At 44.3% G+C, this 12,607-nt stretch overlaps 1 protein-coding gene across 1 annotated transcript in view; it reads left to right on the top strand.

The window, feature by feature from the left end:
- Nucleotides 1-12,607, top strand: part of SHOC1 (shortage in chiasmata 1) — a 113,108-nt gene that overhangs the window by 99,954 nt on the left and 547 nt on the right. The window contains exons 23-25 of the mRNA XM_075067504.1: nucleotides 2,070-2,444; nucleotides 9,011-9,162; nucleotides 10,076-10,337. Of these exons, the coding sequence (XP_074923605.1) occupies nucleotides 2,070-2,444; nucleotides 9,011-9,162; nucleotides 10,076-10,337 (789 nt within the window). The remainder of the gene's footprint in view (nucleotides 1-2,069; nucleotides 2,445-9,010; nucleotides 9,163-10,075; nucleotides 10,338-12,607) is intronic.

Below are 12,607 nucleotides of genomic sequence, written 5' to 3'. Positions count from 1 at the left end.
TTGGATCTCCTGTCAGCAACGGCCGGAGGCCGGCCAAGCATGGACTAAGAACCGGTGAGCCGGGCATGGGCTCCGGCACTGGTTGCGGGGAGGGGCTACTCCCCGAACCCCGCTAACTATGGTTAAACTAACTATGCTAGCAAAGAAAAAAACGCATAAGTATAGATAAATATATATATAAAAAAGGATTATAACTATCTATCTAAATACACAAGAACTACGAGTAGCTAGGGAAGCGGAGGTCAGCTAAGCTGCGCTCCACTGTTCCAACGACCAACACGGGCGGTAAGAAGGAACTGAGGAGCGGTTGGGTCGGCAGGGGTATATATCAGGCACTATAGCGGCGCCACTCCAGGGGGCGACCTGCCGACCCACTGGAGTTGCTAGGGTAAAAATCTTCCGACAAACGTGCATGCGCGGTGCGCACACCTAACTGGAATGGATATGAGCAACACATCTCGAAGAACAACAGTTACAAAGGTGAGTAACCGTCTTTTAGGTATGGTGGGGCTTGATTCACCCCCTGCGACACCCCACCTCGGACGGAGGGAGGGAAGGTGCATATCTCTGGGTTATGCTGTTGGAAGCAGACATAATCCAGGGCTGAACTGTGCCCTGTGTTGTGGTTTCTAATTAATCTGAAAAGGGTCCTGTGAAAATCATCAGCATTAGTTGATTTGAGAGAAAACCCGGCTAGGTTATAATAGACAGCTTTATCAGAGGCCAGCTGCTGAGAGGACATGAACACAGCTGTCCCTATTCAGCCTGGTGGTGATGAAAGTTGTTGTTTTTTTTTTCTCAGAGTTTGACAAGCCCAGAAGTTTAGTGCACCTGACTTTAACGTTAAAAAAAAATATATTAAACTTTGGGGGACCCTGGCTGAGTGCATTTTAGCTACTACAGAGTTCCAGAGCTTATTGTATATGTTTAACTAACACAGTAAAAACCTGCAACTGCAGAAGGCAGTGCCCTGTCTTTAGTTACCACTTTAAATAAGCAGTACAGTTTTGTTCAACCTTTGGTTAGGGCCATTGCTACCAACTGCAATCAGTGGGAGTTGATGGCCCAAAGTACTTCATGTGATTAGGCCCCTGGTGCCAAAGGGTAAAATTTCAGTTCAAGGAAGGTGAGGATGGTGTCATGGGTAACATTCCTTCCCTTCTTGTAGGCAGGGGGGTTTTATTTGTGTTGTGTCTCCTTTGTTCAAATTATTGTGGGCAGCACTCCAGCCCATTACCATTTCCATCAGTGGACTCTTTATATCAAGCTGAGATTGTTGTCATTTAAAACATATTCTAGCTAGCCAATCCAAAGCCAGTGTGAGTGAAACACATTGATTTTAGCAATGGTTTACATCCTCCTTAAAAAAAAAAAAACAGGGAGAACACAGATGTAGTTAAAATGCAAAAGGTACTTCATTTATCCAGAGCCAAACACCAGAAGAGATTTAATAAAAGGGCTTCTTTGTAAGTAGGACAGTGTCCTCTCTTTCATTTTTCCCCTAGAACTACAGTGTATTCTCTTAACACAAAAACTGTTTTAACTAGAGACTTAAAAGCAACATTAACATTTTCAGTCTGTGTAAATATTTAATTTCATTATCTCCAGTATCTCCTGAAATAGCAACTTCTGCTTCAACCACCCATTAGAGGAATGTGGGGAAACATGAAAATGAAGAACAAGTTTTTAAATGGTTCCCAGAAGAACAGCTACCGTTTAATTTGACTTCAAAGTAGAATGATGTTTATACATCTGGATTGGAACTGTATTTATTAATTATTACTAGGGGCAAATCCTGGTCCCACTTAAATCAATGAGAATTAGGCCCTTGCGGGGGGACTTTCAAATGCAAAATTGAAAGTTAATGAGAGTTAGACACCCAACTGCCATTTGTATCTTTAAAAATCTACCCCTTAGTGCCTGTCATAATATCCCCATTCTGAACGTACCAGAAAGACAGTAAGGTTCCTTGAGCTGCAGAGTCTCAAGGCTGCATATAGAGATTTGTAACAACACTTGTGAACTTTTCAGTCTACAGATTGCACTTGTATAAACTGTACTTCTTACAGGGTCACACTCTGACAGACAAGCTGAAATAGAGAATAAAAAAATTGGACCAGCCATTGAACTTATTGGCAACTGCTATGAAAAACTGGAAGCAGCAAAAATATGGATTGAAGACATAATGCAAGTCCAGGAAAGTCACCTTATTGTTATAGAAAACAATCACATTTTTAACCTTAGCAAAAGAGAGCATGCAGAACTTTCTCATCTGCAGCGTTTCGGTGTATCCATATTGGAAAAAGTGGTTGGTGGAAAAGCAAGATTAGAGATTCAAGGTCCTCCTGGTGCCATAATTGATGCAGTGTTTGTGATCGAAAACTTACTGTGTTATGTGCAAGAGAATAATAGAACCAAACAAGAGGAACTGCCACAGTCAGAGGGTCAGTGAAGTTAAGGGAATAAGAACAAATATGAAGCAGAGAATATAGTGCCAATCTATAAAAAGGGAAATAAAGACAACCCAGGGAATTACTGACCTGTCAGCTTAATTTATGTACTCGGAAAGATAATGGAGCAAATAATTAATCAACCAATTTACAAACATCTAGAAGATAATAAGGTGATAAGTAACAGTCAGCATGGATTTGTCAAGAACAAATCATGTCAAATCAACCTGATAGCTTTCTTTGATAGCGTAACAAGCCCTGTGGATAGGGGGGATGCAGTAGATGAGGTATATCTTGACTTTAATAAAACTTTTGATACTATCTCGCATGACCTTCTCATAAATGAACTGGGGAAATGCAGTCTAGATGGAGCTACTCTGAAGTGGGTGCATAGAAGTTGGAAAGTCATTCCCAGAGAGTAGTTATCAGTGGTTCACAGTCATGCTGGAAGGGCATAACAGATAGGGTCCTGCAGGGATCAGTTTGGGGTCCAGTTCTGTTCAATATCTTCATCAGCGACTTAGATAATGGCATAGAGAGTACACTTATAAAGTTTGCGGACGATACCAAGCTGGGAGGGGTTGCAAGTGCTTTGGAGGATAGGATTAAAATTCAAAATGATCCTGACAAACTGGAGAAATGGTCTGAAGTAAACAGGGTGAAATTCAATAAGGACAAATGCAAAGTACTCCATTTAGGAAGGAACAATCAGTTGCACACATAGAAAATGGGAAATGACTGCCTAGGAAGGAGTACTGCAAAAAGAGATTTGGGGATCATAGTGAACCATAAGCTAAATATGAATCAACAGTCTAACACTGTTGCAAAAAAAGCAAACATCATTCTGGGATGCATTAGCAGGAGTGTTGTAAGCAAGACACAAGAAGTAATTTTTCGCTCTACTCAGTGCTGATTAGGCCTCAACTGGAGTATTGCATCCAGTTCTGGGCACCACATTTCAGAAAAGATGTGGACAAACTGGAGAAAATCCAGAGAAGAGCAACAAAAATGATTAAAGGTGTAGAAAACATGACCTATGAGGGAAGATTGAAGTTTAGTCAATCTTTGTTTAATCTGTTTGTTTAGTCTGGAAAGGAGAAAACTGAGAGGGGGCATGATAACAGTTTTCAAGTATATAAAAGGTTGTTACAAGGAGGAGAGAGAAAAATTGTCCTTCTTAACCTCTGAAGGTAGTACAAGAAGCAATGGGCTTAAACTGCAGCAAAGGAAGTTTAGGTTTGACATTAGGAAAAACTTTCTGTCAGTGTGATTAAGCACTGGAATAAATTGCCTAGGGAGGTTGTGGAACCTCCATCATTGGAGATTTTTAAGATCAAGTTAGACCAACACCTGTAATGGATGATCTAGATAAGTGGTCGCCAACCTTTTTGTCTGGCAGGCGCCAGACAAAGGACCATGGCGGCGGTGGAGCATCCACCAAAATGCCACTGAAATGCCGGATGCTCGACCACCGGCCAGGACGCGGGTGCATTTAGATGCCACCATGGGCACCGCGTTGGGGACCCTTGGTCTAGATAATACTTAGTCCTGCCATGAGTGGAGGGGACTGGACTAGATGACCTCTTGAGGTCCCTTCCAGTCCTATGATTCTCTGTATGTGTGTTATCCATATTTAGATGAGCTCGTATTCTTCTTCGAGTGATTGCTTATGTGTATTCCGCGGTAGGTGTGCGTGCTCTCCACGTGCACTGGTGCCGGAAGTTTTTCCCTTAGTAGTACCTGTACGGGGGGGGAGCACTGCTGCGACCCCTGGAGTGGCACCTCTATATCGCTCTAAGGGGAGCTGCGCACTCCCCCCACCCTCAATTCCTTCTTGCCACTAGTGAAGGTAATTGGAACTTCGTGCCCCAGCTTTGCTTCAGCTTCTTTAGTTAGCCTTAATAGTACAGTTCTTCCAATAGTTAAATAGTTTTCTCCAATTTAGTCGTCTGGGCTCAGGGGATGCCCCGTGCGCCAGGCTTCAAGTTATGTGACTCCTGTCGCAGTTCTATGCCAAGAAGCGATCTGCACACTCAGTGTCTCTCTTGCTTGGGCGAGACCCACGTACGTGAGCGCTGTAAGATCTGCAGATCATCCAAGCCTCAAACTAAGAAGGAGAGAGACTTTAGAGTTCACGCTCTCCTAATGGAAACAATGCTGGCCCCGGCACTGGCACCCCGAATGGACTCGGCGCCGGGGCCACTAGCTGGCACCGCTCCCCGTCCAAGAAGCAGGGGAAGACTCAGCGGTGCCGAGACAAAGATAGGGGTGAGGCCGGACCCAAACTGGGCAGCCCACGATCCCCCTTGGGACCCAGGCCTCCAACTCATGTTCAGCAGAGCTGCCCAGTCCTGTCCACGTGTGCCTCCCCTCTGGTGAGGATGCCGTTGACTCTGGAGGCTGCACAGGCCTGAGACGGGCCCCCAGTCTCGAGGGAAGCTGCCACTGGGAGCACAACAGCCCTCCCCGACATGACACAGTCCATGCTCCGAGGATTGCTCGCCACTCAACGAGGTCTTCCCACAGTTCGCGCCAGCCCTCTACCCTGCTCAGGCTGACCGGCTCGCCGCCCGCGAAGGAGCCTAGGGGCTCCTCCATGCCCCATGACCGAGGTGGCAGGCACCGGAATAAGCGGCGTCAGTGGTCCTCCTTGCACCGCAGCTACTGGAGTCGATCCCGACGCCACCGATGTAGACGCTCCGATTTGAGTTCCCGTGCTACCAGACATCACACGTGGGGCTCCTCTTGAGATTCTCCGCATCGAAGCATTGTAGCTCCAGCCGCCAGGGTGAGTACAGGAGCAGCACCTCGGATGGGTCCCGGTCACATGGATGGCACCATCGCTCTCGCTGCTCCTACAGTACCGTACGGTCAATGGTGACCTCAGCATCGGCACCCAGCTGCCCGTCTCCAAGTCGTGCCGGCTCAACAAGAACAAACTGCACCGCCCGAACCCCAAGTCGATCACTGGCATGGCACTCTGTGGCAGGGGCAGTGGTGTCAGTGGGCACCATGGATGCAGATGCCTGCCCAGGTGAGATCTCGCTCGGCGGCTGGACATTCCAGGTTCCTTTGGCCTCCCTTCCTCAGCAGAACTGGGGGCAGCGTCAGTTCTGGTCAGTTGCAAAGACGTCAGCCCTACAGCTCTTCCAGGAGTGGGGAGTTCCCCGGGCTGACGTCTTTGCAACTGACCAGAACCAACGCTGCCCCCGGTTCTGCTCCAGGGGAGGGGCGGGAAGAGAGGTGATCTCGGACGCTTTTCTCCTTCAGTGGTCAGGCCAACTTTTCTATGCCTTCCCACCTTTCCCCCTAATAGGCAAAGTCCTGCAAAAAGTAAAAGCAGACATGACACGGGTCATCCTCATAGTCCCAGATGGGGCCCGTCAACACTGGTACGGGACCCTCCTACAACTCCTAGTAGCTCCCCTATGGAGGCTACTGCTTCGGCCTGATCTCCTCTTCCAGAAAGGGAGGTGTCTTCTCCACCCCAACCTGGCCACGCTTCACCTGACAGCGTGGTTGCTCCGTGGTTAGATGAGGAGGAGGGGAGGTGTTCAGAGAACGTTAAACGAGTTCTTTCGGAAAGATGGACGTACCTAGCCAAATGGTCTGGGTTCTTTAGGTGGGCGGGGGAGTGGGGAACCTCTCCATCGTCCACATCGCTCCAACTGATTCTTGTTTACCTCTTGTCCCTTAGTGCCCGCCTCCATCAGGATGCATTTGGCGGCCATATCGGCCTTCCACCCCCCAGTACAGGGCCACTCAGTCTTTTCTCACCATATGAGCTCCCGCTTTTTAAAGGGCCTGGATCATTCATTTCCATATGCCAGGCCTCCTGTCCAGCAATGGGATCTATACCTAGTGTTATCCCACCTCACGAGTCCTCCCTTTGAACCCTTGGCCACATGTTCCTGGTCCCACTTGTCATAGAAGGTAGCATTCCTTGTTGCTATCACATCAGCTCGTCGTGTCTCGGAGCTTAGGGCCTTCACCTCGGAACCCCCGTATATGGTCTTCCACAAGGATAAGGTCCAGCTCGCCGACACCCTGCTTTTCTCCCGAAGGCAGTCTCCGCCTTCCGTATGGATCAGAAAATCTTCCTACCGGTACTACGTCCTAAGCCCATTCCTCCAACGAGGAATGCTGCCTACACATGCTAGATGTGCGTAGGGCACTGGCCTTTTCCTTGGACTGTACCAGGCCGTTCCGGAAATCCTCGCAGCTGTTCATTGTGTTGGCCGAACATATGAGAGGGCAACCGATTTCAACCCAGTACCTTTCCCGCTGGATCACCTCGTGCATACGCACGTGTTACAACCTGGCAGGCGTTCTCCCACCGCTTGTTGTTAAGGGGCATTCTACGAGAGCTCAGGCCTCGTCGGCCACTTAAGCTCACGTCCCTATCTAGGACATATGTAGAGCTGCCACGTGGTCCTCTGTCCACACCTTTTCTTTGCATTATGTGATCGTGTCCCAAACATGGGATGACATCAGGTTTGGTAGGGCAGTATTCCGTCCTGGAAACCCTTAAACTCCTACCCACCTGCCTCAGATATAGCTTGGAGTCACCTACTGTGGAATACACGGGGAATCACTTGAAGAAGAAAGGACAGTTACCTGTTCCGTAACTGGCATTCTTCAAGACGTGTTGCTCAGGTGTATTCCACATTCCGCCCTCCTTCCCCTCTGTCGGAGTTCTCTGGCAAGAAGGAACCGAGGGGAGAGGGAGTGCGCAGCCCCCGTTATGGCGTGATATGTCGGCACCACTCCAGGGTTCGCAGTGGTGCTCCCTCTGTACGGGTACTGCTAAGGAAAAAACTTCCGGCACTGATGCACGTGGCGAGCACGCACACCTACTGTAGAATACACCTGAGCAACACATCTCGAAGAACACCAGTTACGGAACAGGTAACTGTCCTTTTCAGTTTGTATGTATGAAGAATATACAGTAGGGTCAGATTAATCCCTGTGCTTAGATACTATGGTAATGGGCGCCATGCAAAGCCTTGAAAGACTGTGTGTTAGTTTGTTGACTTCAGTTGATTCACTGTGCAAGATTCCAAGGGGTTGCAGTTTATCCTACTGGGATAGCCATGCTGTTGGAGGCAAACATGATTATGCTGCCAGCCCTCACTCTGTGGGTTCCACTAGGAAAGGCAGCCTGAAAGCCCAGACAGCTGAGGCTCTCTGGAAGATGTGAGGAATCAGTGCATATCCTTTCTGAACTGGTCCTGCATACTTTATATCTAGCTTGTTGCAACTCCCATCCTGGCATACCTACTGCTATCAGAGTTCCACAGAGAGACTTGCTCTGGTGGAAGTGAATCAGACCCTGTGACTTCAATAAAAAAATTACTGATGTCAATTAAGTCAATTAATTGATTTCAGTGGAGTTACAAGAATTAATTTGAAACAAGTACCAAAGACCACCTCAATGGGCAACTTCCTATCTTTGAAATATCCCTGTTTTCCAGGTCAGTTTTATTTGACTTGTAGTTAAAAGCCACCCTTACTAGGCAACCATTTTTCCTGGTCATTTGGTTGATCATTTAAAATGGGTTCCATAGTATAAAAGATAGATATACAATGAAGATGATACATCCTGTGTCTCTTCTGTTTCTGACTTTTTAAATTAGTTTCTTTAGTAGAACTTGATTTAACAGGCATAATATATTCAGCAAATGTAAATGTAAGTGTAAAGTCCTTAGCAAATTTGAATCAGTTAAAGAATGTCTAGATCTGGACAGATAGTTACTTTATTTAAATTACAAGAGTGTAGAAAGGTGGTTTTCAACCACGGGTCCGGGGTCCCTCTGGGGGCTGTGAGCGGGTTTCAGGGGGTCCGCTAAGCAGGGCCCAGGGCAGAAAGCTGAAGCCCCACCACATAGGGGTTGAAGCCCAACGTCCTTAGCCCTGCCACACAGAGCTGAAGCTGAAGCCTGAGCAATGTAGCTTTGTAGTGCGCCTGTGGCAGGAACCCCAGGCAATTGCCCTGCTTGCTACCCCCTATCGCCGGCCCTGGCTTTTATATGCAAAAAACCAGTTATTGTAACACAGGTGGGCCGTGGAGTTTTCATAACATGGGGAGGGGGGAGGGACTCAGAAGGAAAAAGGTTGAGAGCACCTGCTGTAGTGTCCATATCCAAAGTTCATTGAACTCAGCAGAAGCCTTTCCAATGACTTCAGTGAGCTCTGTATCAGGCCCCAAGTGTCCTTGATGATTTTTTAAAACAGAAATCTTAAAGGTAAATCTAATTTAACAGTAAACTCACTACTTACTGGCAATAGCCAGTTAATCCTTACAGCACAAAAGAAAAAAGAGTATCCCAACTTTCCAAAGTCATCACTGCCCTCATCAAAAGAACCTGTAAAGGAGAAGCCTGGACCGAGACAACCCACACAGCTTGCTTTGGAGAAGATGTAACGCTCCTGTCCTTAACTAAGCAACTAAAATAAAATATTAACTTCCTCCTCCACTGACTTTGCTGCATCTAGGGTGAGTTTAACAATCTGAAAATCTTACATTATTATTATAATATATCCTGTTACTTTGTGTCCAGGCCGACTGGAAACTAATTATCCTCCAGAAAAACTCCAAGACAAGACAAGGGATACCAAAATGCATTACCAGATCTCAGAAGCAGACTTATACTGTCAGGAATTCAAGGATCGAGAAAAACAGTTTGAAAAAGCTGGGCTTCGTGTTCTCAAGGTAAAGAGAGTGTCCTTGGTAAAAAGAATCTGAAGGAATCTTAAGGTGTTAGACATTTACAAGAACCTGGATGGAATTAAGGATTTTTTTTTAAAAAAAAAAGAACAAGATCAAAATCGATCAGCTCCTTATAATACTTGAATGTACTTAAGTGAAATTGCAAATGAAACGTACCTTTATTGCTCAATTAAGATGACTTTTCAGAAAATGTTACAGCTGATCATTCGGAAAGATGCAGTTAAATCCTCATTTACCATTTTAGAAGGTACCATATGTTTTTTTATATTTTGAAGCCTCAAGTGCTCAGTTATAGTGAATTCTCAGGGATCAAGGGGCTGATTATGCTCCTGATATAGTCAGTAGTAGGGTCTAGGCTCTACTTTAATGCATGAAGGGAACACAAAGATGTACAGCATATACATGGAGAAATATAAGCCTTTCTAGTAGATACATTCTCTGTGGGAAGGATGGAGTATTGGCTAATGCAGCATTTTCTCAAACTGGGGGTCCTGACTCCAGTAGGGGGTGGGGGTCACAGTATTGCCACCCTTACTTCTGTGCTGCCTTCAGAGCTGAGCAACTGGAGACTGGCAGCTCCTGCCCAACTGCCCAGCTCTGAAGGCAGCGCTGCTGCCAGCAGCAGTGCAGAGGTAAGTGTGGCATGGTATTGGGGAAGAGGGTGTTAGGTCTACACTTTATTGGAGGGGGTTGTCACAGCCTGAAATAGTTTCAAAGGGGGTCCCAGCAAAAAATGTTTGAGAACCCCCTGCATCAACGTATTAAGAAGAATTTACTTGATGTACAAAGACCATCTCTCATGCTGCATTATAACTCTGATTAGGCTTCCAAACATGCACAGTATCTTGTCTCTAAAAAAGATTTCTTTCCAATCTTTAATGACTTTCCATTCCAGCAAAGCTCTAAGAATTTTCAAGGAGAATTTGGAGGCTTGGCATATAGCTGTCCAGAAGCTCAGGTTGAGGAGACACTTTGGAGTGAATATCCATCCATCCATGCATTGGATTCATTTGCACCTGACCTCAGACTCTGTGATTCAGTTACAAATCCAGATAAATACAGTAGTCTGAATGTTCACCAAATAGCTGGAGAGTTTTCAGGAAAGAGAAGGCCCAGTGCATCATTATCAAACTTAACAGAAGATGACGTTTTAACAGGTATGGTAAAATCAGACATATTAATCTCTAATTAAACTAAAAATCAGAATATCTGGAAGACTAGGTCATAGATTTTCTTTAAAATAGTTTTCAGATCAACAGATCATTTTAATTAGCTAATATGTAGAAAATTCTAAAATATTATTTGTGTTTTTAATGCAAGCAGGAGTTCCTAGGATTTTAAATATGTGCATTTTGGATTCTAATGGGGAATAGTTTTTTGGGATTTTTTTTACATTATCATGACTTCTTTTTCTTTTGACAAAATATTGAAAGAGCACTAGCGCTCAGATTTCACAAAACTTCTACTTATTCCCACAACCTGTGTTTGAAATTCATTTAATAAACTTACCAGAATTATTTTTAGAAGTGTTGACAAATATTTTTAATAAACGTAGACCTAGGACAAAGGCAACCACGGGGCTCAAAATTAGATTTAGCAGCCACAGAAGGCAAAATCCTGAGCCCATTAAAGTGAATGGGAGTTTTGCCACTGACTTCAATGGGGTCAGGATTTCACCCAGACACTTTGTGTTCTCTGACATATATTTGTTAAGGCATCTATTTTATGCAGCATCCTATGCTTGGAGCCCCCTTCTTAGCTCTGCCTCCTACACCTACCCCTTCTCTGCTCGAGTGCTTTTGAAAACCCACTTCTTCAATGAAATTTAATACATGTATTAATATTAAAATACCCTGTTAACCCTGAAGACATGCATTGCTCACGGAAGAGACTATCCTTATTGTCTTCACTCTGTTCTTCCTCCCATCCTCTCCTTGCGTGTGCCATCTTTTCCTGTTTATTTTCTCATTTTAGATGGTAAGTTCTGTAAGGCACGGTCTCTCTCTTTGGTAAAGTGTAATGCACATCTATGGCATTTTAAAAGTAATAAATAATAGTAATTATTGATCTCTATCAGTAACTCTCCTTATACCATATGCCACAGAACCTTTTAAAAGTCATGTCTCTCCTCCTCAGATATTCTCTGCCACTCTTACTCAGAGAGTGAAATCAATAAGATGACTTGCAAAGTCAGTTCCAAGTAGGAAGGATGGCAAAATCTGGCTCATTAATAATAATTACAATCTAATATTTTGATATTATGGGCCAAATTTAAAAATAAAAAGAAGCTGAGATTCTTGGACAAACCTGGTTAATTCCTCATGCAAACTAATCATTAGCGAAATCAGTTTTGTTATATGTGAATTGGCAGCTTTGTGTGTGCAAGTGAGACCAATGTATGTTTAAATATGAATGCACACATACAAGTGACTTTCTTTATTAACCCCTAATTTTTGAAAATTTAGTCCCAGCCATATTCGTAATACATTCAGGGGCAAGGAGAGGTCCTGCTGTATACATAAATGTAATAACTGATTACAATTATTTTACATTTTGATCTCTTCATTGTCCAGTGAAGCTGATGAGATACCTAAATAATTACACCAAAATCATCTATGAAAACCTGGAGTAACTAACTGATATCTTGTTCATGGGCTGCTTAAGGCAAGCTGGCAGTGAACAGAGGAAACGTTATTTGAAATGTGGTACACTGCTTTTATTTCTCAACCTTTGGGAATTAAGGTGATTATAAGAAAATTGTAAACAAACCTGCAGCTTCCCCTCTCTTCCTGGGACAAGTCTGAGGTGCAGCTTAGTGGTTAGCAGTACTTCAGTAATTGTAAAGGAAATTGTCTAGTTGGAAGAGAAAGTTTTAACTCCAATAAACCAGATCTGTAGGAACCAATGACCTGCCACCAGATATCCCATTGTCCTGAAAAGCACTGATTTCCAGTTGAACAGGTTTCTGTAATATCAAGAACTGTCATATCAAATCCATACATAAAATGGTGAAGCTTGATTAAAGCAAGAGGAGGTAATGAGCAGTGGTTTTGTTTTGGCTCTTGGCAAAAAAAGTTATTTTTAATTCACTATTCAGGAGCAGAACTAAAACAAAGACTAGCTCATGCACAAGGCGTTTGTGCATGTTCACAAAGCATAGCCCCATTAAAGACATATGTTATGCAACTTTCATGTTTCAAAAGCTTCTACAAAGTCAAAATAGGCCTTAAAAAAACAGTGTGGGAAGAAAAAGTTTTATTAAATCTAAAAACACTTAGGGTGAATGCATCCAGTTATTTTTTTTTCTGTAGCAGATGAAGTTCCTAGCTAAGTTTTATGTTTTTCTGTATTATCTATTGTTAGGGACAAACACAATCCTGTACAAAGGACTTATGCAAGATTAAGGAACAAATTTCCGAATATTTTG

The sequence above is a fragment of the Chelonoidis abingdonii genome, chromosome 6 (genome assembly GCF_003597395.2).
Source record: "Chelonoidis abingdonii isolate Lonesome George chromosome 6, CheloAbing_2.0, whole genome shotgun sequence".
NCBI lineage: Eukaryota > Metazoa > Chordata > Testudines > Testudinidae > Chelonoidis > Chelonoidis abingdonii.
Note: the sequence above shows the minus strand (reverse complement) of the source record. Positions and strands in the feature narration are given on the sequence as shown.